Consider the following 27,231-nt stretch of genomic DNA (forward strand, 5'->3'; position numbering starts at 1 on the left):
GCTCACTGGGAAGAGCAGACCCCATCCCTGTAAACTACTACATCCCGACATCTGGGTGTTTCTTAACCCACAGCAAGGTCTGTTGCTTCTTCTGAAATGACCAGTTAGTATGCAACAAATCATGTGGAAGCTTTTGTCCACTTCTCTCTGCAGCCTCAAATCAGCGGTTGGGGTGATGCGAGTGCCCTTCTATTTATGCCAGCTTGGTTGGGATTACACAGCTGCTATATGGACTGCAGCCTGCCTGCTAAACAGGGCACTGACTGAGACAGAGCCTTCATACCCACCCAAGACAAAGCCTACAGAACCTGTCTGGAGGATTACCCACCTGGGACCTCAGCAGCCTCACCCTGGAAAACTCCAGCCAGTATTCACCACTGAACACAAAGAGGGTCCCTTAGAATCCCCTTCTCTCTCTCTCTCTCTCTCTCTCTCTCTCTCTCTCTCTCTCTCTCTCTCTCTCTCTCTCACACACACACACACACACACACACACTTTGTGTGCAGGTCTCACTGGAGGAGTAAAATATGTCATGCATTGAACACTGCTGACCACATCATTGAATTCTCACTATGAGGTAAATGTTATTTTTTCCACTTTATACAAAACGGAGGCTCTCTCAAGGGTAGTGGCATGCCCACGATCACACAGCTAGGAAGGCCACAGAGCTGGGGTGGATAACTACAGAGCTCTTCATCCCTCCCTGCTTACAGCCTGCCTGCGGGCCCTGCCAGTCGCTTCATAAGCACTGAGTAGTATTGTTGAACCCTCGGCCTACTTGGATCACCTGAGAAGATGAGACTGGGAAATCAAAACCTGTTTTTGCAGGATGGCTTGGAAATTAGCCATTAGAGAGGCCTGAATTTACATATAGATCTGCTGCTTACTTACTCCCTGTGTAGCCTGGGCAATTTACAGAGTTTCTCTCTGTCTCATTTTTAAAAGGAATACTTGATAGAAGAATTAGGTAAAGTGTATGAACCAAGTTTGCCTGATGCCTGACATCTACCAGCAACTCAATAAATGGCTTTTTAAAAATCCTCTAGGGAGCTTTTTAAAACAACCTACATTAGAGCCCCACTCCAAACAGAGTAAATCTAAGTCCCTGGGAGTGGAGTCTAGGTGTCAGCATTTGTAACATCCTCTCCCACAGTGGCTGTGCTGTGCAGGCTGGGTTGAGAAGTCCTGGCCACCCACAAGTGCACACCTACCCCAGGGTCCCATTTGGGAAGACACAGAGAGGTATCTATTGGAAATGGTATTGTACTACAGCCATACCACCACTCGTCTGATCTCGGAAATGATATTATTGTGTATATAAGACTATTGGCAATCACTCCCTGGGCACCTCCCCAAACCAGGCTGTGGGGTTCCAGAAATGATGCCTGTGGCCCTTCTCCAGAAGTTCTTAACCAGCAGGAAAGATGAAAGTCAGCAGGGCACCAACAGCCCACTATGGCCAGGGCTGCAGCCAGTTGCTGGGTCTAGGGTCAGGTAACAGCTAAAAACAGATAGTAAATTTCATGATAAGCTAAATGAGGATGGCAGAGCAGCAGCAGTTCCATGAGGGCATTTCGACAGCAGGGAGGTGCTACAAGGAGCATTTTCACGTTCACATCCAGTCCCCATCAGAATCCACAGTGGATAGCCAGAGGTGGCTGAAGTCAGAGTCATCCATCATCCAACATGCATTCATGGATCACCTGCTCTGTGCCAGGCACTGCTGCTGTTGCCCCAAACAAGCAAAGTCCTTAGCCTCAGAGACGTAACAATCCAGTGTAGGGTGAGCACACAGTGAACAATGAACTCAGCTCACAAGTAAAGCTTCCGAGCATGGTTAGCAGTATGAAGAAAAGCAAGGTGAGTGCTGTGCCTAAGGTGGCTAGGGTCAGGACACCACAGCAAGGTCAGAGAAGGTCTGTGTGAGGAGGTGATATCTGAGTGGAGATCCAAATGAAGGAGGGAAGTTTTGTGGCGATCTAGTAGAAGAACTACTAAGGGAAGAGCCAAAAGACAAATGTCCAGAAGTGAGAATGGGCCTGGCTTGTTTGAGGAGCAGCACAAACGTCCTGATGATGGGGAAAGGACAAGCAGATTAGTGGGCAATGAAGCAAGGTGGGGGCCGTGTGTGCCTTTATTCATCATGCTAAAGACTTTGCTTTTTAGTCCACCATGATGAGAAATAATGGAAAGATTTTGTGCTAAGCAGCAACTGGATGTGATTTATTTTTTACTTTTTTAAAAGAAAAAAAAATGTTGATTCATTTTACTTGAAAAGCAGAGTTAGAGAGAGGCAGAGAAACAGGCAGGGAACTCACATCCACTGGCTCACTCCCTAGATGGCTGCAATGGCCAGGCCAAAGGCAGGAGCCAGAAACTCCATCCAGAGCCATCTTCCACTGCTTTCCCTGGTACATTAAGCATGGAGCAGAAATGGAGCAGCTGTAGTTAAACTGGTGTGCATACAGAATAACAGCCTTGCAGGCAGCAGCTAAACTCACTGTGCCATAATGCTGGCCCTGCTTTCCCCCCCCCCCCCCCCACTAACAGGACGCAATTCCCTTATTTAAAACATACAATCTAATTCTTCCCAAATATGTGCAATAATCACCACTGATTCCAGAACATTTTCCTTATCTTAAAAAGGAAAGGCTTTATCTATTAGCAATCACTTCCCACCTCCACCAACCCCACCCACCCCCAGCTGCTAGTAACCGTTAATCTACCTTCTGTCTCTATGGGTGTGCCAATTCTGCACATGTCATGTAAAAGTACAACATGTGTCTTTCACTCAGCATAGCAATTTCAAGGCTCATCCATGTTGCAGCCATGTATCAGAATTGCATCCCTTTTTATTGCCCAAATGTCCATTGTTTGGGTCTACTGTATTTTACTTATGTACGCATCCATTGGTGAACATTTGTGTAGTGTCCACTTTGGAAAGTTAAACATAATGCTGCTATAAACATTTGTGTATGAGTGTTTGTGTGGACGTGTGTTTTCATCTCCAGGGTGCTTACCTAGGATAGGACTGCTGGGTCACATGGTGACTCTAAGTCTACTGCCAGCCTGCTTTCTGTAGTGGTTGTAGCTTTTTACATTCTCCCCCATAAGAGCACCCATAAATACAAGGGATCCTCAAAAAGTTTGTGGAAAATGCATATCATGGCAAAAACCATGCATAAATTTCAAAACTTTTTTAATCCAAAATTAACCTGCCCTTCATGTCCTTTTTTTATGAGCTTTTTAAAGTACATTTATATAGATTCAGATTGCTCTGCCCAGTTTTGGATTGGATTGTCTTTTTGTTATCGAATTGTAAGTGTTCTTTGTTATATTTGAGATATGAGCTCCTTGTTAGATACGTGTTCCATAGTTCTGCCATTTGTGTGGGTTGCCCTTTCATTTTCTGGATAGAGGTCATTGAACCACAAAAGTTCTTAACTTTCTTTTTTTTAATTGTATTTTAATATTTATTACAAAGGTAAGATTTTGCAAACCCATGTGGACCTCCGATTTTAGAATGAAGAGGGTCAGGGTGGGAGACCAGTAGATGAGATAAATGTTTCTGTCTTCCCTCCCATGTCTGGTTGGATGAGGAGAGAGAATGCATCACTCCTTGCTGTCAGATAAAAGTTTATAACTTTTCAAGTCCAGGTTTTTTTTTTCTTTTTCTTTCATTCCTGTGCTTCTGGTGTCATTATCTAAAAGAACCCATTGCCTCATCCATAAGAATATTTGAGACTGAGTCCTCTGGTTGCTACATGGGGGACAGATCAGAGAGAGAGCTGCAACGTAGAGCAAAAGGAGGGCTGACAGCAGTGGTCAGGGGTGCTCAACTTCACCAAGGACCCAGAGCAGAGCAGAACCTTGACCTTCTGACAGAGGGCTGGAGTCTGCACCATGAGCAGTGGCCTAGACCTTGGCACAAACACTGTCACTCTGTCCTCATTCTCTATTCCTTCTATGCAAATCCTACTTGCTTTCCTTTTCTGGTTGAACCTGGCTGGAAAGACAGGCTGGAGTCGGGTCAGAAAGTGATGTGGATGGCCTTGGGATGGGTAGGGAGGTGTCCGTCATGCTCACTCAGTATGGCACCGGAAAAGGGACCCTTCCTCATTCTGAATCTTGGTTTCCATATCTCTGTTGCGTGCAGGATACACTAGGGTCTTCGTGGGCCTTGGAGTCTTCACTTCCCCATTCTCACAGGGCAGCTGGATGTGGCTGGCAGAAAGGGTGTGATTGTGATAGCGAGACTCTAAACCAACCACAGTGTTGACAGGATTATCCCGTCTTTGTTTGGCATAGGAAACCTTCTGAAAAGACATACCCAAGGTGTCATTAACAGTGGCTGTTTCCAATGTGTAGGATGATGAATGCTGCTTTCTTCTCTTTGCTTGATTTTTAGCTGCAATGACTATCTTCTGTCTCTGTTAAAAAAAATCACAATAGAAAAAATGTAATTTTTTAAATGGCTAACTTATCATAAGGCCAGTGGCTAATCCTCTGCCAGTAGCACCTGCATCCCATGTGGATACTGGTTTGAGCCCTCGCTGCTCCACTTCAAATCCAGCTCCCTGCTAATGCCCCTGGGAAGGCAGTGGAGGATGGCCCAAGTGCTCCCTCATGGGAGACCCAGAAAAAAGTTTCTGGATCCTGTTATCAGAGCAGCTCCACTCTTGCTGTTACAGCCATTTATGGAGTGAGCCAGCAGATGGGAGATATCTCTCTCTCTCTTTAACTCTGACTTTGAAATAAAACAAATATTTCTTTTAAAAGTTGTTGAGAGTGAGAAAGAGGGAGAGAGTTTACTCCCCAAATGCGTTCAATAGCAGAATCTGCATCAGGCGGAAGCCTGGAGATAGAAACTCCATCTTGGCCTCCCACATGGGTAAAAGGGGCAATAGTTGAGCCATCACCTGCTACCTCCCAAGAAGAGCATTAGCTGGAAGCTAAAATCAACAGAAGAACCAGGACTGCAATCCAGGCACTAGGATATGGTATGCAGGAACACCCGCCCCTGACTTTTTAAGGTGAAAATTGCGAATCAAATTCTTTTCCTGAGGGTATAGCAGCCAAGGAAGTTAGAGTGCAGGCAGTTTGTTCCAGAGACTCTCAGGGTTCCCCCAGCTATGGGAAATGGAGGTTGGAAGCAGGGTTGTGCTACAGGGATGATGTGAGGTACAGCACAGCCCCGACAAGGACCTGATTCTGTCTGAGGGAGAAGCTATGGAACTCAGATAGCTGCTCTGTGTTGCCGTCAGATGGAGCGACACAGCTACCCTGGGAAGGAGTTGGGACATTGGACAAGGCAATCCCCAAGGAGGGCTGACAACAGTTCACCTCTTGGCAGCTCTGCCAGCAATTTATCGTTGAGGTGTCATCTGGGCTGTACATCACAATTTCCCTTATAACAGGACTGGCTCTGTGAAGAGCAAGAGCACTGGCAGATATCAGAGACACCGGGGGAGAGGAAAACTCCCTTTTGTACTCTGAGGCCTCACTGCACGCACCACTCAGAGCTCTGACCTCCACTCCTGATTTGACCTCTGAGGGTCATTGATGGGTCAGCCCCTTATTTCATGTTTGCCAGCATCCGGTGTTTTTGCTTTGTTTCCGGTTGCTCTGGAATGCAGAGAAGTGCTGTTAGCTCATTCTGTCAGTAAAGAAACCTAGATTCAGAAATGACACACAGCTAGTTCATGATGATGCAGGATCCCAAAGCCAAATCTGTCCAACTCCAGGTCCCACCCTTTTTTTCTGGTGGTACAGCTGCCCACCAATATTCAAAATTTGTTGGTGCCTCAAACAGTGGCTCAATGGGCTAGTTCTCTTCCTTCAAGCAGCAGCATCCCATGTGGACACCAGTTCTTGCCCCAGCTGCTCCACTTCCTATCCAGCTTGTGGCCTGGGAAAGCAGTATTGGATGACCCAAAGCCTTGGGACCCTGCACCCACGTGGGAGACCTGGAGGAGGTTCCTCGCTCCTGGCTTTGGATCAGCCAAGCTCCAGCCATTACAGACACTTGGAGAGTGAACCAGTGGATGGAGGATCTTTCGGTCTTTCCTCTCTAAAATATTCCTTTTCAATAAAAATGAATAAATCCTAAAAAGAAAAAATTGTTTCCTGATCAAATGAACAAACCTGTGACTCCTTATTGACAATGAGCCACGTCTAGCAATTAGTTTTAAGCTCATTTGCTTATCTTAATGCTGCAACTCACAAAGCCAACTTCAGTGTAGTTGATGCAGCACAGGGCCCTGCCTTTCCCAGAAAGCTGCTCTCTTTGAAGGGGGCTGATTTTCCCTCCACCAAGGCCAGACCTGAACCTCCCCCAAAATAGGGGGAAGGGGAGGGAAGATGTGAAGCTACAGGCAGTCCAGCCAAGTTAATCTTATTAACCTATGAGATCAATTGATGGAAGGCACCAGGCCAGTGACAGCCCAGGCATTAATTCAGCAGTGGCCAGGGCAACCTGACAGCCAGTGACTGATTCATCAGTCCTTTTAATGCATTTAGCTAATTGAGTCTGAGGCTGCCACAGATAAGGCAACCCCCCTGGTGATGTGCAGCAGTGCATGGTCAGTTAGGAGGCAGAAGAGAAGGGACAGGACAAGTAATAGTCCCTTCCAGGCCACTGTTAGGACCACTTTGGGACTGCAGGCATCTTGAATCAGCAAGTCTCTCTCTGGCAGCAGCTGTAATTCAGCAGTGGTTTGTGAAATGCAATGCTTGCACCAGCAGCATCAGCCTCCCTTGGGAACTTCTTAGAAACAAAGTATCTGGACCCTGCCACAGACCTCCTCAGTTCCAGCCTCTGAGGGACAGCCCAGCAATCCACACTTATTTTCAAAGATATACTTATTTTTTGAAAAGACAGAATGACAGGAAGAGGGAGAGACAGAGGGAGATTATCTATCCACTAGTTCATTCCTCAAATGGTCACAACAGCCGGGGCAGGAGCCAGGAACTTCATCCGGCTCTCCTATGTGAGTGGCAGAGCTCAAGCATTCGTACTATCTTCTGCTGTCTTCCCAGACCCATTAACAAGGAGTTAGATTAAAAGTGGAGCAGCTGGGACTCCAACCAGCACGGCTATGGGTTGCCAGCATCACAGGAAACAGCTTAACTGGCTGTGCCACAACTTCAGCGTCAACAATCTAAGTCTTAACAGGACCTCCTGGGAATTCTAATGTATGTTAAATTTTGAGATCCATTGGAGGAGTTATGAGCACAAATTCTGGTGCCAAGCAGCCTGGGTTGCTGGCTGTATGACCTTGGGAAACAATGTAACCTCCCCCAGTGCCTTAGCTTCTTCTTCTGTAACCGGAGGGAATTGATGGTACCTGCTTCACAGGGCTGTCACGGAGATCAATCTGTCAACTTCCTAGGAACATAATAGTAGTTCTTTACATGAAGTAACTTCAGAAAGTTTGTGGACAAATGGAATTATTAAAGAATAAATTTGTTTTGGTGCAAAAAAAGCTTGTAATTAATTCATAACTTTTGTTCATGAGCTTTTTAAAATCCTTTCCTATAAATGTTTTTCCACAGCTGTTACTGTTGGAAATAATAGAGCCTGGGACTTCTGTTCACTCACTCGACATGAAAGTGATTCTAACACGAAAGTGAATCATAAAATTCTTGTGATTTGATAACTTTGTAAAAGTGTAAAAATATACCTTTACTGTGATTCTACTTATGAAAAAAATGCATGCAAATACATAAGATAAAATTATAGGTAATTTTTTCTTCTAATCACAAACTGTCAAAATGCCTTTACATGCACTCCATCTTTGGCATGCAGATATTAAATCAGATTGATTACACAAGAGAAACATGTTGGATCAGGGATGAGCAATGGGCAGAGTTGAAGTAATGTTTACCGTTGAGGATTCGTGGTATGGACCAGCCACATAAATCCCCATCCCCATCAAAGGGTAAAAGGATATTTCTGGGCTATTCAATTCACCTCAATCAGAGCAGAATCAAACTCAAAGTCTCTCAAAGTTAGAAGCAAAGAGGTGTGAGCAAAATCTGGTCCATCTTAGGAAGATTACTAACAGCAGGTAGGGTAACTGGCTCCACAGAGAACAGCTAAGAGATGGGATTGGGCAATGGATGATGGCTCATGTTCCACAAGGAGAAAGGAGTCCATTCAAGAATTAGGGTGGCCTTGGAAGCTGTGCAAGCTTGCTGATTGCTGTGGGAAAATGTGAATCATTTGGCAAGAGCTCCAAGAGCTTGCTAAGTGTAAAGGTGTAAGCACAGCTAGCCAGCATGCCCTGTATCTCCATCTTACCACCGATATATAGTTGTGAAATCCTGACATAGGGGCAGAAGAGCTTATTTCAAGTTAAAGTCCAAGTCACATGATTCAGGTGAGTGTGTGGCAAGCTTGCAATTCCTGTCTGTGTGCTTCTCTCAGTCTCACTTTTAATCTCTGCTACTTAGAACCAAAACACTCCAGTAGGAGTTTACTGATGACACTGTGTGGTGCTTGTCTCTACAGTATCTATTTGTATCCCTTAACCATTTGACTTTAAATGGTAACATTTCTGCCTGATTCCCGGTCACTTTGGATCTACTCTGAGGCAGTGGAGTTGCTGTGGTTTGACTCATAGCTGTCAAATCACATTGTGGCCTTTGTTTTGATGCTTGAGTGCGATACTGTGATATAGTTCTATGTTACTAAGGTTCTTCTTTGGGAATAACAGCTTAATTGAAACATAAAGCATGCATGTACCATACATTGACCCATGTAAAGTGTATAATCCAGTAGGTTTTAAAATATTCAGAGAGTTCTGCAACCATCACAATAATTGGTTGTACAACATTGACCATCTTTTTTAAAAGCTTTATATTTATTTGTACTGGAAAGTCAGATGTACAGAAAAGGAGAGACAAAGAGAAAGATCTTCCAGCCACTAGTTCACTCCCCAAATGACTGCAATGGCCAGAGCTGAACCAATCCAAAGCCAGGAGCCAGGAACCTCCTCCAGGTCTCCCATGTAGATGCAGGGTCCCAAGGCTTTGGGCCGTCCTCAACTGCTCAGCCAGGCCACAAGCAGGGAGCTGGAGTGGAGCATCCGGACACAAGCTTGTGCCCATATGGAATCCCCAGCTTGCAAGAATTTAGTCACTAGACTATTGCTCCAGGTCCCTTACCATCCTTGAGAATAACTCTGTACCCAATATTATTTGTTTCCCAATTTCCCCTCAAACCCAGCCCTAGGCAAATATTAATCTACTTTATGTCTCTATCAATTTCTTATTCTGCACATGGCATATACATGGGATATATATAGTAGGCAGTCTTTTGTGACAACTAGCCTCTTTTAACGTAGTATGTTATTCTCAAGGCACATTCATCCTATAGCATTTTTACTCCTTTTATAGCTGTATAACAGTCCATTACATGACTAGGCCTTATTAATTCATTCCTGCATTCACCAGTTGGTAGACACTGTGTTGCTTCCAAGTTTTAGCTATGATGAGCAGTGCTGCTATGTGCATTCCTCGTAGAGATTTTTGTGTGGACATAGGTTTGCAATTGATCCTGTGTGTGTTAGGAGTGCAAGTGCTATATCACATGATAATCTGTGTTTTGGATTTTGAAGCACAGCCAGACTGTTTTCCAAAATGACTGCACCATGACACATTCCCAACAGCAATATATGAGTGCCAGTTTATCCACATCTTCATCAACACTTCTCTGACTTTATTATAGCCATCAAAAAGGGTATGATGTGGAACGACTGATGATACAGAGCATCTCTTCATGTACTCATTGGCTATTTGTTTATTTGTCTTTTTTTTTAAAGATTTATTTTTATTATTTTTTTATCGGAAAGGCAGATATACAGAGAGGAGAGACAGAGAGGAAGATCTTCCGTCCGATGATTCACTCCACAAGTGAGCGCAATGGGCCGATACTATGCCGATCCGAAGCCAGGAGCCTCTTCCAGGTCTCCCACGCGGGTGCAGGTTCCCAAAGCTTTGGGCCGTCCTCGACTGCTTTCCCAGGCCACAGGCAGGGAGCTGGAAGGGAAGTGGGGCTGCCGGGATAGAACCAGTGCCCATATGGGATCCCGGGCGTGCAAGGTGAGGACCTTAACCACTTGCGCCACCACGCTGCCGGGCCCTGTTTATTTGTCTTTAAAGAAATGTCTGTCCAGGTCCTTTGCCAATATACTTGTGGTGTCTTTCTGTTATTGATTGGTATGAGATGTTTAATGTATTCTAGATACAAGCGTCTTACCAGATACATGATTGGAAACATTTTCTTGCATTCTCTAGTCTGTGTTTTCAATTTCCAGATGGCATTATTTGTAATACAATTTTTTTATGAAGTCCAATTTGTCCGGTTTTTTCCCCCCTGTGGCAATTAGTACCATAGCTAAGAAACTATTGCCTAATGAAAAATTTTGCCTATGTTTCCTTCTAACTCATAGATTTAACCATTATATATTTGAATTTGTTTACTTTTGCATATGTGTGAAAGTGAATTCCAATTTCATTCTCTGGCATGTTGTTAAATAGTTACTTGTCCCTATACCACTTGCTGAAAGGACTCTTCCTTTCCTACTAAATGGAATTGGCACCCTTGCCAGGGGTGGCTGTTTGGCACAGCAGGTAAGAAACCTCAGTTGGAATATTGACATTACATAGCAGAGTATCTAAGTTTAGATCCCAGCTCCACTTCCTATTCCAGCTTCTTGCTAATGAGGCAGCAGGTAATAACTCGAGTTCTTGGAGCCATGGCACCCACATAGCAACCCAGATTGAATTCCTCACTCTTGGTGTCTGCCAGGCCCAGCCTTGGGAATTACAGGCATTTGGGGAATGAACCAGCATGTGTAAAGTCTCTCCCCCTCTCCCACCCAACTCTCTCTTGCCTCCCTTCCTCCCATCTTCTCTCTCTCTCTCTCTCTCTCTCTCTCTCTCTCTCTCTCTCTCTCTCTTCCTCTCTCTCTCTGCCATTCAAATCAAATGAAAAATGTTAAAACCTGTCGTTCATAGATGTAGGAGTTTATTGCCGGACTCTCAATTCTGCTCCATCCTACTATTTTGTCTACCTTATTTCAGCAACAAGCTATTTTTATTAGTGTAACTTTGTACAATTTCTGATTTGGGGAAGTGAGTCCTTCAACCTTTTCATGATTGTTTTACTTATTCTGGGTCCACTGAATTTTCATGTGGATTTTTAGGATCAGATTGGCAATTTCCAAACATTTGCTTATTTGAGAAGCAGAGTGACTGACAGAGAAACACACAGAAATCTTTCACTCGGTGGTTTACTCCCCAAATGCCAGCAATGGCTGTGGCTGGATCAAGCCAAAGCCAACAGCCTGGAGCTCCATCCAGGGCTCCTCTGCGGACTGGCATATTAGCAAGGAGCTACATCAGTAGCAGAGCAGCTAGAACTCAAACTGGCTGCAGCTTAAGCCACTGAGTTGAACATGAGAAAAATTCCTTTCATTTGTCTTCTTTAATTTTTCATCACATTTTATAGTTTTCGGTGTACAAGTTTTGCAGTACCTTTGCTAAATTATTCCTCTAGTGATATCACAAATGGAATTATTTTTATAAATTCATTTCAGATTGACCATTGCAAGTATATAGAAATATAATTTTATATTGATTTACTAGCCTGTATCCTTGTTTGGCTATGTTTATTAGTTCTAATCAATTTTAATGCATTCCTTAGGATTTTCTGTGTACAAGAGCCTCTCTGCAGATAAATTAAGGTACTTCAAACATTTGTTGAACATGCATATTATGAAAAAACTATAAGTGGATTTCAAAAAATTTGCACCAAAATAAGTTTATCTTGTAATTTCATTTTTGCATAAAAGTTTTTTTAAAATGTATTTGTTTGAATGAAGAGTGACAGAGAGAGCGAAAGAGACAGAGAGAGAAACAGCAAGATCTCCCATCCATTGGTTCATTTCCCAAATGGTCACAACAACCAGAGCTGGGCCAGGCCAAAGCCAGGAGGCTGGAGTTCCATCCAAGTTTCCCATGTGAGTTGCAGGAGCCCAGGCACTTGGGCTATCTTCTGCTACCTTCCTAGGCACGTTAGCAGAAAACTGAAATGGAAGCAGAATATCTGCAACTTGAACAGATATTCTGATATGTGACATCAGCACCCCACGCAGCAGCTTAACCCAGTGTACCGCAAGACTAACCCCTCACAAACTTTTTGAAATACCCTCATAGTTTCTCTCTTTCTGTCCAATCTGTATGCTTATTTCCTTTCTGATTGTGTTTTCTGATATTATTTTCTTCTCCTATTGCTCTGACTGGAAGCTGCAGTACAGTGCCGATTACAGATGATAAGAATAGACTAACATTTCTCTTGTTCTGATCCTAGTGGCAAAAATCCAGTGTTTCATCGATAAGCTTGATGCTATTGTGGGAATTACATACATGTTGTTTCTTAAGTTGAGGACATTCCCTTTGATTTCTGGGGGGGGGGATTATTTTTTATTATGAAAAGATGTTATGTTTTATCAAACTTTTTGTGCCTATTGAAATCATTTCATTTTTGGTTTTCATTCATACTATTGATACGCATTATGGTATATTACATTCATTGATTTCAGATGTTGAGAAAACCTTGCATACCTGGGATAGATAATCCCTCTTGTTCATAGAGTATGATCCTTTTGATATGTTCCTGGATTCAGTTTGCTAAGATTTTTGTTTAGGACTTTGGCACTAATATTCATAAAAATATTGTCTACTTTTCTCATTATGTTTTTGTCAGTTTTGGTATCAGAATAATACTGGCCTCATAGAATGAGTTGAAAATCATTACCTCCTTTTCTACATTTTGAAAGTGTTTGTAAAGACTCAACATTGATTCTTTAAGTTTTTAAGATTTTGATAAAATTTTCCAATGAAGCCCTCTGTGCCTGGGTTTTTCATTGTAGGTAGTTTTGGTCCCAATTCAATTTTTTCAATTGTTACAGGTCTATTTGGAGTCTCTATTTCTTCCTCAGTAATTGTCAGTAGCTAATGTCTTTCTAGGAATTTATGCATTGTGTATGTTGTCTATTGTCATACAATTATTCATAGTATTGTTCTATAATCTTTTGTTTCTATAAGGTCTATTATAATGTCCCCTCTTCCACTTTAGATTTTAGGAATTGGAGAATCTTCTCTCTTTTCTTCTCTGTTATTCTAGTTCCCCAAGGTTTTTTTCAAATTCCTACTTGTTCCTTGTTGCCTTCCACCTGCTTGCCTTGACCTGCTAATAGCACACATACTACGTCTTCTGTAGTCCAGAAAAAGGTCTTCTCCACAGCATGTGGCGCTCTCAACCAGAAACCCTCAAACACACTGTTCTCCTTTTCCCCTAGCTAACTAAGGTGGGTTCATTCTGAACCGTCCTCATTATTGACCAACAGCTATATTGCATAAAGCTATCATAGCCGGACCCTCTCACTGTGGAAATTAAGCTGCAGGCTTCTTTGTGCATGGCCATTAGCAAAAGTGTTACTCATTTCCGAACACATAGGAGAGCTTGGAGGAGAACAGAAGGCAGAAGTCCTCAGCCAGCCAAAACCTGAGCAAGGCATTGTGGGTAGGTGTGGCCTTCGTGAGTACTGCTCACGTTGTGTCTAGAATGGGAACGGAGACAAGTTAGAAAAGCAGAAGCCTACCACTGTTACTACCATATGTCTCCTGGGTCACCGCTCCCAGGATTATGCTGCCCTGCTTGGCAGGGATCAGGCTGACAGGTGGTTAAGTCAGGAAGTCAGGAAAAAAAATTTTGAGATTTTGGGCAAGTGCCAATTCTGACCAGTGTTCTGTAGTGCTTGGCTCAGTTGGTAATCTAGCCCTTCTCTCTGCAAGCTGTAATCCTAGCTGTAACACTAGGGCAAAAGAAATAGCCTTTACTTCAGAAAATGTCTTGGAGCCAATAACATGTCACTTAAAGATTGCTTCCAGACTAATGGGAAATCTGTATGTACAAGCAAATCCCAATTTTAAAATGAAGCAAAACCCTCCAACATTATCCTGGTAAAGAAGTAGCAGCAGATCAACTCAGAGGATGCATATGTGCTGAGCTTCCAACTAAAACCCAGTGTGACAGCCTCGGCCCCACCCTGGCCTGCTCAGGACTATGAGGAAAAGGCAGCTGCCAGACTTCACCATTTCTGTAAACAACGCTTGAAAGAGAAACCACACACTTGTCTTTCTACCAGCCTGCAGCTTATTCCTGTAGCTGACAGGGTAGCCATTGTCATTCCTCTGAGAATCTAAGGCAGAGCTTCTGCATTTGAACTTCATGGACCTCCAAGGGGTATATGGAGAGAATGGGGCAAGGGGTGAGGGGAAGGCAGGGTATGAACTTGAAGGGGAAATTTATTTGATCTTTTCCCCACTAGCTACAAACAAATGCATCAGTTCCTTAATTTAGGAATGTAGCCAACAAACCATAATCATAATAGCAGTGTCTGTGTCTTTACCATCAACAGAAAAACAGAAATTACAAATATTTTCATCTCACGTTATAGTTGTGGTATCTCAAAAAAAAAAAAAAAGAAAGAAAGGAAAAAGGAAAAGAAACCTTCCATGCTTATCACAACTTTAGAATTCCTGTTCTGTAGACTTTTTTCTACCTACATCTTGTTATGCAGGTAGCAATAATCACCACAAACTTTTTAAAATATTTTTAAAAGCTATTTCAATATGGTTTGCTTTAGTGCAAAAATCTTTTTCTAAAATCCATGACTGTGAGGGGCATTCAAAAAGCTCACAGATATTTCTAAGTGGGAAATCAAAAAGGCAAGTTGGTTTGGGAGTGGAGGTGATTTGTGGAGAAAGTGGCCTTCGAGCCAAGGAGACCACCAGTGGGACTGGAGCCAGGTTTCTGAATTTTTCAGACAAAGGGAATGGGATGTGCAAAGGTCAAGAAGCATGGAAGAACATGATATGGTAAGGATAAGATGGGAATAATTCAGGCTCTCTGGAGCTTGGACTAAATGGAACAGAGAAGGAGTGTGGCAAGGGCAAATGAGATGGCACAGGTAGTTTATAACCAAGGAGTAAAGAATGGCAAAGTTAGGGCCAGGGTCTTCCAATAAGGAAGGGAAGTCACTGAAAGGCTTTGGAATTGGAGCAAACAAGACTAGATCTGTGAGTTCAAAGGACCGGGACATTTCCCCTCCGCACCCTCCATGCGTGCAGACACTATAATAGATTGATTAGAAGGTTTAGAAACCAGAGGCTGGCAGGGTCACCTAAAGAAAGGAGAAGTGAGGAGGGACTCAACTTGCAGGAGGGCAGCCTGGAACTTCTGGTTACTGCGTGACCCGATCCTTGCCTTACCAGGCCCCATCTCTGTGTGCTAAGTAATGAAAAAAAAAAAAAAAAAAAAACCTGAGGGCTTGCCAGGAATACTTGCCCTACTCAGGTCTGGTGGTGTTGAAGTCCTATCCAGCAGAGCACCACAAATTTACCTTCCATTTTTAACCTCTTTCGCAGCAAGAATAGAATTAAAAAGCCAAGGCTCTGCCTTCCAACACGCATATCCCACCCATCCCTTATGCCGCCCTGTGGCAGGCAGGAAGGGGAGAGGGGATGGGGGAGCAGGTCTGGGCCTGCTTTCTGTCAAAGGAAATATCCACCCTCTTAAGCCTTTAAGAAACTGTTTTCTTCCAAGTAGGTCCCCCTGTTACCAGGGCAACTGAGAGCCCTGGGCTTTGTGTTACTGGCTCGTGTGGAATCCCTGGGGAGGAGTGGCCTGCTGAGCTTTCCCTAGTGTGGCTGGAGGCAGGAAGTGCTACTTGGAGGTGAAGCTCTCCTCCCCGCCCCCCCCCCCAGCACATTTTGGGTAGTCTCTGACCTTGTTATTCCTTACCAACTCCTACTCCCACCATGAGCCAGTTGCAGTAATGAATTTTGTAGTTTTATGGTTCTCGATGGACCTACTTTATCAAAACTGGACTTCTTTATTATTATTACTATTTAAGCAGAAAGATCTTCCATCCTCTGATTGGCTTCCCAAATGCTGCAATTACCAGAACCAGGCCAGGCTAAAGCTAGAAGCCTAGAATTCAACCAGGCCCCCCACCGTGAGTGATGGACTCAAGCATTTAGATCATCATCTACTGCCTCCCAGATTGTGCAGAAGCAGGAAGGTCAACTCAGAGGCAGAACCCGGGATTGAATTCAGGCACTCTGATCTGAGGTGGGGCATCATCTCAAATGAGCTGGAGCAACAACATCTTAGTTGCTGAGCCAAATGTCTGCTCCTCAGAACCCATACTTGTGCACCCACCCTGAGGTGCTTCTCTCTGGAGAGGGTGTCTCAGGCTAGCTGAGGCTACCACAAAGGGTAAGGGCTAGCTCGCACAAGCCTGTGTTCTGAACTAGCGGACCCTTGCTGATGTGTTTCCTAACCACTTAGTGTGCGCTGTAACTGAAGGAAGGAGATGACACAGTATAGAGAGCGTGCAATCAGATAGTAAAGCCTTCCAGAATCAGGCCCACAAGTCACCTGGGCTGCCTCCTGTTGGGAACACTCCAGGAAAGTTCAGAATCAAACACCCTGTGAGATGTCATCTGGGGTAGTTAGTCCCCAGTGCTCCGTTCGGCCATGGGATGGATTGGGTGTTAGAATTGCCTAGAAAGATTTGTTTTTGGCTTTTTTGTTTGTTTGTTTGTTGTTTTGCTTTTGCTCTGGTCTTGTTTTATTTTTTTGTTTTGTTGTTTTAGTAATTGAAATTCTGTTTCCATTAGCATGTGTGTGAGTGCAAAAGTTAAGAGCATGGGTTCAGGGTGTCACCATCAAACTTCAAAAGTGAGCCACTTGCCCAGCCTTTCGGATAGCAGTTTCCTCTCACAGAAAATGCATGGGGAAATGGTTGAGCCTGCTTCCCAGGAAGAAACATCTTTCCCTCTGCTTTCCTTAGTACCCACTTCTTCCTTCCCGTTAGTCTGGTGTCTCCTTGACCATAACATGCAAAAGGGCCTCTGTGAGGTAGAGCCTGGTCCCCTCCCTTGAGGCAACCAGAACCCCAGATGGGGAGCGCCCAGGAAGGCATTAGCACCTCCAATAGCCCTGCCAGTCTGCTGACCCATATGAACCTCCACAACGCACATGTTCAGATTTTTTTAATTTTTTATTCATACTGGAAAGTCAGCTTTACAGAGAGGAGAGACAGAGAAAAAAGATCTTCTATCCACTGCTTCACTCCCCAAGTGGCCCCAACAGCCGGGTCTGAGTTGATCTGAAGCCAAGAACCAGGAGCCTCTTCTGGGTCTCCCGCGTGGGTGCAGGGTCCCAAGGCTTTGGGCCGTCCTCTTTGACTGCTTTTCCAGGCCATAAACAGGGAGCTGGAAGGCAAGTGGAACAGCCAGGACATGAACCGGTGCCCATATGGGATCCTGGCACATACAAGGTGAGGACTTTAGCCACTAGGCTACCTCACTGGGCCCACACGCTCAGATTTTTCTTTGTAAGGACTTCTTCTAAGCTCCATCTGTCCCATGAAGGACTCTGCAGTTTGTTTTCTGAACCTGATGCAAGATTTTACATGTAGCCCTAGTAAAGGTCATTTTAGTACATTCTTCCAGGTTAGGGACTTTATTGTGGCTCTTGATTCCATTTCGGAAGGGATCTTTTAGGCCTACCTGCTTGATGCCATCTATAGAAGCCCAGCAGGCTGCCTCTAGGTCTCCATGCATTGGCCCATTGATTCACTTCTTCATTTATGAACCAGACTAGGGTGGAGATCCTATTGTATAGCAAGCCATGTCCTTCACCCTGGACCTTACCAGCAGCTAGACAGGAAAATTGTGGCCTCAGATGGGATGGGACTTGTGCAAGATCCCAGAGTCAGTGAAAGAGTTGGATTAGAGTCCAGAGCTCTTTATCCACATAGCACTTTCAGCTGGGGGGTTGCCAAGGCTAATCCTGCCTTCCTTACCTCCACTCACCTGCTCCAACTGGCCATTACCCAATCTGGGTTCACCCACTCCTATCTGCAATGCCACGCTTAATCCCGACGATGGTAGAGACCTTGTCCAGTCCCTTGAAACACAGCAGGGGCCACGGGGCTCATGGATGCAATCCAAATCACAGAGCCTTGCTCATCCACAGAAGACACATATTCAGCCAACCACACACTTGACATTGCCATTTCTGAGTGCGCATTGCCTTAACCAAGCAGGCCCTTTCCTGCCAGGGCAGAGCTGCCTTCTGCCTGGTTCCCTCGGAGCTTCCAGAAACAGAGCACCTGAGGCATACTTAGTTGCTTTGCCAAAGACCCAGAGTCCAGTGAGGCTAGGCTCCAGTTTGTCAGGGAGGTTTCCTGGAAGATAGCATGCAGAGCAGAGTCGAGAGAGCATGGGTTCTGGAATCCCCATGGAACCTAGTCTCTGAACTGTAAAATGATTGCCTGCCTCACAGAATTGTCATGGCCATGCAATGCTATTATGTCAGTGCACGCGACTCGCACGAAGTCAGAAACACCCCTTTTTTTCCTGCCTTCCTTCCTCTCAAAGGGGCAAAGCAAATGTGTCCCCAAGAACCACTGTTTGTCTCTCCAGAGGACCCCTTGCAAAGGGTAGACCTAAGGGCTCAGCTTGGTCATATATGACAATGGGGACAAAGAGGGCCTCAGTGGTCCTAAATCTAACAGCTTGTAAAAGAGCCTCTCAGTGCTCATCAGCCTTGGCCCAGTGACTTTTCTTGTAAGCCTCAGGGGCTCACCTTGAGGTAGGAACCGTGCCTGACCCTGCCTTGTGCTGAGCCGCCTCCCCTCCGCCCCATCCCAGGATTGTTATCAGGATGAAAGTGCCTGGCACAACACTCTTGGCTAACAGCGGCTCCATGAGCCTTCCTACCTGTTTTCTCTGGGGGAGTAGGGCCAGTTCTTTGCCAGTCAACCTGGGCAGACCCTAGAATGAGGTGGAGTGTGACCCTGCAGATTGCAGTGAAGGGTAAGATGTTGCTAGAAAGGCGCCTCTGCTCTGGGAATTTGTTTCAAAGGCCTCACCAGTGAGCTGACTGGTGTCTCAGAGCGCCATCTAGTGTCATAAAGTGGAATGCCCCTTTTCCCTCCCTGTACTCCAGAGTGTATGGTGGGGGGGCGGGGTGCGCGCATGTAACCAATGCTGTTCTTCAAGACACACAGGGCTTCCACTCCCATCCCCACAATATCTGCAATCCACAAGTACACAGGACTCTAGGCAGGTTCCATTGACCTCTCTGGGCCTTATTTTCCCAATCTAAGAACTTGAAAACTTCAGGCCAGAGTTGACTCAGGCAAGTACCCAGGAATACCTGGTACCTGATGCCTACTAGGCACCTATGTACACTCGCTCAAGAACACAATGAGACACAATCTTTACACACCCTTTGTATCTTTATTGAGGAGAGAAAGCTTAAGCATACAGAGCAGTTTCTTATCGTCACAACACAGCAATGTAACAATAACACAATAACACATTACTTCAAACCAGTTTCCTCCCGGGCCTCTGGGAGTCCTTGGGCTGCCTTCATCCCCTTGCATGCATTTCCCACCCCACCCCCACCTTTCTTTCAACCCAGGAAAGCTCCCAGAACCCATAGTTCTTCTTTACAGCTCCTGTGGCTGTTACAACACAACAAATATTGAAGATTAGGGAAAGGGGGGAAAGGGGGGAAGGGTCAAAGGGAAGCGCAAGTGCCCCCTGCCCCAGAGGGCTGCAAATCGGCTCACTGCAGGTCGGCTCTTTCTCCAGCTGAGGCCACAAGTGTCCAGGGTGAGAAGCACCACGGGAACAGGCAGGGCCTGGGCTGATGCATCTCTGGAAATGGGGAGCGAGGCAGCTGCCCTTTGCAGTTCTCCATGGAGACATGCGCAGCAGGGACAGCGTGTTGACCATCAGCAACCAGGATCCACAGCCTCGAAGAACAGCAATTCCCCTTCTGGAACTCTTATTCTGAGGAAATAAGCTGAAAAACAGACACACACAAAAAAATGGTCTTTACAGGCTTGTTTCCTTTAGCCCTGGTGGGGATGGGAAAGAATCGGACATTGAAATGTCTAGCAAATGAACAGAATGCTGAAATAAATTGTTCGGCATGCATGACTGCATAGGTGGCAGCCATTTTAAATCCTGCAGATCAAGAGCTAGCAGGGATGATCTCAGCTCTGAAAAGACACGAGGAGAACACACTGGAAAGAAAGGTAGCAGAGTGTTAATAATGCTTGCCTTCAGAATGTTTGGGGTTTGTTGTTGTTCTCAGTTTCTCTATTTTCCAATTTTTTTTTTTTGAAAGAATGACTATGTGCTACAAATCTCGTGGACGGATCATCTGCAAAGGTAGCAACAGGTTATAGGAACCCAACTCCACTAATTCCCCAGCCCAAGGAACTAAACTGAGAAACAAGAGGGCATCTTACCTTCCACTGATGAACCTCACCAGAAACCAGCCTGAGGACTGGGCTCTCTCTCTGTGAATCCTCTTCTTCCAGCTCCTCTTCCTCTGGCCTCCAGGCCCCAAGTCCCAAGGCTGGGCTGAGGTTGCCTGTCAGACTCCGGTGAGGAACAGAGGCTAAACATACTGTTTTCTGCCCCCTGGCCACAGACACCCTGGTGGTGCATGCCTAGCTGCCAGGCACCATGCAGGAAGAACAGTGTCCAGAGGCAGCTCAGGCCAGCAGTGACATTGGCTGGCCTTTCGTGGCCACAGCTGACATAGTCAATATGCTCGTTTTCAGTGCAGAAACAGTGTTCTCTGGCCCCCAGGCAAGCAATGGGTCTCTTTATTAGGAGACCTGGGTTTGCACCCAAGGACCCCCGGCAGTGGGTGCACAGGAGGCAGTCACCCTCTGAGGCGCAGCAGCAAGCAGGCCAGGGACTGACCGCCCTGTGAGAGACGTGAAGGCTTCAGGTACGCTTCAGGTACGATGGATGCCGTCCCTAAAGCCAACCTTCCTCTCTCCTCACAGAATTAGAGTCCTTGAAGTTGGAGGGAGATAGGGAGCAGGCCAGGGGCCCCTTCTCTAGCTGTCCCGGAAGCAAAGGCCACTTAGCCCCAAGGATACAAAGTCTCCTCCTCCTCCCCCTCTCCAACTCTCCTGACTGCCTGCCTTTGGGGCAACACCAAGGAAACAGGTGGAGCCTGCCATGTGGGGCTCTGTTCACGGGCAGTGTGGTAAGAGGAGAAGGCCCCAGATCTGGCAACTTGCTCCTGAGATGGCAGTCTGAGGGAAGGTAAACTCAAATGCCGAAGTGACAGCGGCTTGCAAGCGACAGCCTGACAAGTCTCGGGTTGTCCATTCGACATGTGGCTTGGCACACTTTCAGTAGGCTAGACGTGGGGTCCTTCTGCTGGAGGCGTGACGTGAAACAAATACAGGCTTCTGCTCACCGTCAAATGTATCTGCTCATTGACCTCAGTGGCTTTGGAGTTCAGTGTAGCCTGTCCTTTCAATCCCTGGGGCAGATCAGTGAGGCACTGGGTAAAGTCTTGGTGAGCCAGGAAGAAGACAAAATCGTAAAACACGGGGTGATTAACTGCAGAGAGGCGAGGATGAGGAATAACTAGAGGGGAAATTCAGGAGGTGACCAGTTCAGTTACAAGAAGAGGCCCAGAAACCTGCTCTCCAGCTTGAGGTGGGACTGAGCCATGGGACAAGAAGAGAGCCATTGCTGGCCCTCCCTGCCCAAGAGGCCCTGGCTGGACACACGAGGCTCTCTGGTCATGGTGGCACTATAGTCCAGAGTTGTACAGTTCATCTTCGGGCTCTGCAGGTCTGGATTTCCCTTAAGGACTGGTCAGCAGATGGGGCAGGTGTGGCAGCAAATAGCAAAGGGTGGAGGGAGGGGGGGGTGGAGTAGAAGGGTGTGTTGTGGGTGGTCGTCTCGCCCCAGCACTCACACGCGAATTCGGCCCCGAGAAGCTCGGTGGCCCCCCTGTCTTGGAGTGAGGCGGAACAGCACTGGGGGACGTCTTCGCGTCTGACGTTGCCCCAAGCGACCGGCTCGGCGAATCAGTGGCGGGGAGCTGTAGAATGGCGAATTGGTGCCTGGAAGGCCTTCCAGAAGTGGGGCCCGATTCTGGCTCCTCCTTCTGCCAGGCTGTATGATGGGAGGCGATGCACCCAGGAAGTTTTCAGCATGGAAGTTAACTACGGCGTTGGGGGTCTGGGTGGAAGTGGTCACGAGGACAGGCTCCATCTCCATGAGCTCCTCCAGGTCTTCATCCTGGGACTCCTCCTCCACCTCCTCAGGAGTGTCCTCCGGCTCCTGCTCCACCTCTGTTTCCTCCTGGGCATCGTCATTCTTCTTCAGCTCCTCTATCTTTTGCAGCTCTTCCTCATCTAACTCCACCACCTCGACCTCCTGATCCTCATCCTCATCCTCCAGCACCACCGTTCTGCTCATCTCTTCCTCCTTCTTCCTCATCTCTGCCTCTAACCTCTCCCTCATCTCTTGTGTCATAGACCTCAAGCGCCTCTGGCGGATTTTTTGGTAAAGCTTGCGCCTGCGGGTGGCTTCATCTTCACCCCCATTGTGGTGCTCTTCACTCTCACTTTCAGCCTCATTAGTGTTAGAAGACAAAGAGCCATAGCCCAGGCGATGCCCAGTGAGCGGGATTGGCTTGAGGGTCCGCAGTTTTCTTTCTATCTCTGCACATTCAAGGATCAGTTCCTCCAGGTCAGCCATTTCAGTTGACCATAAGAGCTCTTTTCGGTACGACTCCGGCAGGCCCCGGAGGAACTGGGTTTGAAGGCGACAGTCATCCCAGGACAAGAACTGGGCCAGGAAGCGAAAATTATCTGCATAGCTGCGGAGGGGGCCATCTCCCTGCTTAAGCCTGCGAATGGCCTTTTTAGCCAAACGGACCGGGATGGGGCCACAGAATTCCTTACGGGTTTCATCCAGGAAGCGCTGATAGTTGGTACGCAGAGAGCTTCCTTCCTGGGTGACTGAGGTGGCCCAGTCTTTGGCTTGGCCCGCGAAATAGGTAATCAGAAAAGCCACGCGCTCTGCGTCCCGGGGGAAATGTTCCTCATGGTTAGCTATAAAGGTCTCTAGCTGCATCAGGAATTCAGCCAGGTAGATGGGGTCTCCAGAGAAGGGCTCCACCTCAGGCCGCTCCTGGTGTGGCTGAGAGGACTGCGGGGGCGGCTCCTTTGACGCGGGAGGGGGCGGCGGGGGCGCCATGGGCAGCATCGGGGGATCCGTGGGCCCGTCCAAGGTACTGCAATCCTGGATCACGTTAATCAGAAGATCATCCGAGACAAACTCGGACTCAGGGCGTGCGGGTGGCCAGCACAAGAAGGGCAGCTCCCCCTCGGGGGCGGCGTCGATCTCACCGAGCGGGAACTCAAAGTTCTCCTCGGAAAGGACAGGCACCGAGGGCCCCGGCCAGCGGATGAAGCTCGAGACGTTGCCCCGCAAGGAATTAACCTCGGCCAGGGCTCTGCCGAGCTGAAGGCCCAAATTGGCGTTCTCCCCGCGGAGGGCATTTAATTCTTCCCTCAGGGCTACATTCGCCATGCGGAGACTGTTGAGATTGCCAGGCGCCTCGGACATTCCTGATTAGCTCGGAGGCCTTGGGTCTCCGGGCGGGGGGGTGGGACAGGGAGGGTGGCGGCGGGGTGCGGGAGCGGCCCGACGTGAGGCGACCGGGGACGCGGGAGAGACCGGGCCACACCCACCGGGGCGAGCACGGAAAGCGGGCGCTCGGGGCGGAGGGCGCGGCGGCTGGGCCCGGGGCGTGTTACCTCGTCGCGGGCACCGGAGAAGGGCAGGCGGTGACGCGGGGCTGGAAGGCGCAGGGCACGGGACGAAAGCGACGCTCAGGCTGCCGGGCGGCTGGGTGGAAGCGGCTGGAGCGAGAAGCGAGCAGACTGCGGCACGATCTGTCCAGGGAAAAAATCCTGCAGACGGCGTGTCTCGGCCTTTTAAGCACGGCCTCGCAGCCGCCGCGTCCCCCCGCCCCCCGCCACCCACCCACCCCTTCCTCGCAGGGGCGGGACTTCGGGGACGGCGGGCGCCCACTGGCCGCGGCGCCTCGCTCCCCCCCACCCCCCCCTCCTCGCCTGCGCCTCTCACTGACTCTCTCCTTCCTTAGCTGCAGCTAACTCGGGTCGGGAAAATGCGACAGCGACTGCCCACTCCAGGTCGTCATGGCGACAGCCAGTGAACGTGTTCCTCTCCTCGGGCAGGCCCCCGAGCGTAGAGGAGCTGCTTCGAGAGGCGCAGCTCAATCTTCAGAGCCTGTTGCAAGGTACTGCGAGGGAGGGGGGCTGCGGCCGGAGCGCAGAGGCGAGATGCGCAGCGGCAGGAGGGCGGCACCGAAGAAAGAGGACAGGGACCAGCAGGAGAAAAAGAGACAACGGTTCAAAGCCTGTGGAAAAACAAAGCACACATTTTCCAGCTTGCTTCACCTGCCAGACTAACGATTCTAAAAGCCTCTGTTCTCAGGGCTCTTCTCCCCTGCCACCCGGCTTCACCCCACTCCCCGGCTGTCCTGTTCCATAATCCATGGGAGGAGGAAGAGAAAGACCAGGCCGAGGCAGGGCAGTGCAATGGGTAAAGCGATTCACAAAAAAAGAGCCTAATGGGAAACCCCCACAAAGTGGATGCACGTTCCCTCCAGTCTTGCCTTTGGAATCCTAGCACCGGCAAACAAAGGGGGCATCTCTTGGGCCTCCCACGCTGGCTTCACACCCTCTGCTCCTGCAATAGCCTTGCCCGCATGCCCTCTTAGGGAGCTACTGGCCCACGAAGTACATAGTGCTAGGTTTGTCTTTTTTCTGCTCACCTGCCCAAGCTGAGCTTCTCAATGTAAAGACTTGCATCTCTTGCTACCCTTGGGTGTCCAGAAGCACCTGGCGAGGGACTGGATCTCTCCCCAAGGTATTCAGTGGATTATAAATGTAAAAGAGGTCTTGTCACCCAGAGAGAATAGGAAACTAATGATCCGCCACCCAACTGAATCACAGGCCAGAACTCCCACCTCTCAGCCAAGGCCATTGGTGACCCTAAAGAAGATGCTAAGGGACACCATTAGCCTTATGTTCAAATAACAAAAGCGCCTCCATGGGAAAAAGAAAAAAAAAAGCCAGTGTGCTCCGTGTGGCTACCTGGGGCGGAATTGCACAATTAGGAGCGATGGGTGAAAACTTAGAGGTGGGTAGGTTTCGCCTCCAAATAAGGCAGAACTTTGCTGGCAGGACCAAGCGCCCTGATTTTCCCCGGAAGGCATGGACTGCCTCAGGAGGCAGAGATCTTGCCTCCCTTGAAGGTGTGTGCACTGAGGCTGAAGAAGCACCTGGAAGGGCTGCCGAGGACTCTGAGCACAGAATGAGCACAAAGAGGGGAGCTCAACCAGAAAACAGCCAGAGCAAGCCTGCTTCCATGATACCAAAGTCTTTGCTCAAACGTACATAGAGTCTGTTCTTTACTTTTGCTTTCTTCCTTTATGCGTCTAATATATCACTTCAGTCCAACACATTCAAATCTTTTGCATCCTTATTCCCTGAACATGCTCCTGAACTTCCATCTCTTCTTCTATACTGCTAACTCCTTCCCTCCCCTCTCTTCACTTTAGCCCTCCTGGACCTGACTCCCAGGCACAGTGGGACTAAGGTGCAGGAGACAAGGCTCACAAAAGCTCAAGTAAGAGTTCTTGACAGCCAAGGCAAAATTCTGGACTGGACTTCCTGGTGCAAATCTCTTCTTGTTTCCCATACGTCATTTGCTTGGTAGGGTGGCTGAGGCCCTGCAAAGCTGCAGAGCCTCAGAGAGGACCCTGCAGTACAAGATAGCCATCTTGAGCCTCTGAGTTTTAACACTTAAGGTGGAGGCCATTGAGCATAAGGGCTTGCTACCCGAACACACACAGCTCGCGTTCATTGACTTTCTGTCCTCCTTGGCTCTCACGAGCCTGGCAAGCAGGGGCTTTTCCATTTCTAAGCGCAGTTGCTCAGACATGAGGAAGTAGTGTAAAGAAACAATGCGAGTCAGGCCTGGCAGCCTGCAGGAGACCTGGCTCATGGGTCTTCCATGGGCCCAGCATGTGGCCGTGGCCCCCTAGAGTGTGTCTCCACTGTGCTATTTTTCAGAAGAATATGAGCAACAGTACTCAGAGGCCAGACTTCTGGGGCAGACTTTCCGCTCTTCTGATGAGGTCCCTGAGCCCACCCCCAGCCCAAGCTCTCAGGCTGCCAGGCGTCTGCAGTTTGTATTGATGGTGAGTTGCTTCTTTCCCCACCTGGGAGAGCCAGTGTGCACCCACTGACAGTGGACTTCGAGCTGTGTATAAACAACCTGCCGGAAGCTGCTGTTTACCTCTGCTCACCAGCAGAGCCACCCAGAGGCCCCATCAGGTTGGGCCCTGCACAGCAGGTGCCTGGCTGGATGGCCTGTCCACGCTTGCCTGCCTCCCACCCAGATGAAGCCTCCGAGCACGCCGCCTAAACAGCCATCCTGTGGGCACAAGTTCATTGCCAGTTGGGAGCACACCCTGCCCATCACCTTCTTTCCCAACAGCCTACAAAACGGCAGCTGAGTGAGGATGAGACTACCACCCAGGGTGTGAGGGCCCCTGAGGCCTCCCTGAGCCTGTCTACCACAGCCGACAAGCAAACTGCCTGGAATGGCCCCTTCCCTCTACCCATCCTAGAGGAGAAGTGGTGGCCTCAGCCCTGCTCCACGCACTCAGATCTTGTGCCCATCAACATCTCTGGTAGAGTTTGCTCAGCACCACCTGTTTGCTTCCCTCCATGCCACTGTAGACCACCCTCTCAGAAAGCACCAGGTGCTGGGGGAGGGGGGCCACTCTCTGCTACTGGCTCACCTTGCATTGTCATGGTCATGGCTCTTGCCAGGGAATGGAGGCATGCAGAAGAGGGGAGCTCTTGCTGTTCTTTCTTCACTCCCTACGGGCACTGCCACCCTGGGACCATTGGAAAGCAAGTAAAAATTTCTTAACAAAAGACTTAAGAACATTAGGAACTTGTGACTCTTTGGAGCCTATATAGCAGGATAGTTTGTGATTTCTGTTTCACTTGAAGAGACAACTTCTTGTGCCCAAAAGCTAGGTTTGAAAATACGGATAGGAGGAGGCAGAGTGAGGTGCAAAGAGCTGGAGGTCAAAGCAGAATGTCAGTCACACCCAGACAGAGACCAAAGGCATGTGGCAGTTTTACTAGATACCAGGTCTGCTAGTCAGTTTATTTAGGAGGTCAATTTGTTGGACAAGTTTTT

General features: G+C 47.9%; 2 protein-coding genes across 4 annotated transcripts in view; one reads left to right on the top strand and one right to left on the bottom strand.

Annotated features, from left to right (window-relative positions):
• The window catches only part of NHSL2 (NHS like 2), a 292,586-nt gene that overhangs the window by 253,078 nt on the left and 12,277 nt on the right, over positions 1–27,231 (top strand). For all 3 annotated transcript variants that reach the window (XM_040999892.1, XM_040999893.1, XM_040999894.1), the window contains exons 2-4: positions 24,092–24,247; positions 26,088–26,215; positions 26,515–26,710. In XM_040999892.1, the coding sequence (XP_040855826.1) occupies positions 24,092–24,247; positions 26,088–26,215; positions 26,515–26,710 (480 nt within the window). The remainder of the gene's footprint in view (positions 1–24,091; positions 24,248–26,087; positions 26,216–26,514; positions 26,711–27,231) is intronic.
• On the bottom strand, positions 20,224–23,567 carry RTL5 (retrotransposon Gag like 5). Its single transcript, XM_040999895.1, has 2 exons — positions 20,409–23,567; positions 20,224–20,320 (listed from the first exon to the last, which is right to left on the bottom strand). The coding sequence occupies exon 1, from the start codon at positions 23,548–23,550 to the stop codon at positions 21,886–21,888; it is 1,665 nt and encodes a 554-aa protein (XP_040855829.1). The 5' UTR covers positions 23,551–23,567; the 3' UTR covers positions 20,224–20,320; positions 20,409–21,885.

The sequence above is a fragment of the Ochotona curzoniae genome, unplaced genomic scaffold (genome assembly GCF_017591425.1).
Source record: "Ochotona curzoniae isolate NIBS_2020 unplaced genomic scaffold, NIBS_Ocur_1.0 scaffold_1852, whole genome shotgun sequence".
NCBI lineage: Eukaryota > Metazoa > Chordata > Mammalia > Lagomorpha > Ochotonidae > Ochotona > Ochotona curzoniae.

What these genes read in the sequence shown, in the direction of transcription:
- RTL5 (XM_040999895.1), bottom strand. Translation starts at nt 23,550, where the DNA reads ATGTCCGAGGCGCCTGGCAATCTCAACAGTCTCCGCATGGCGAATGTA.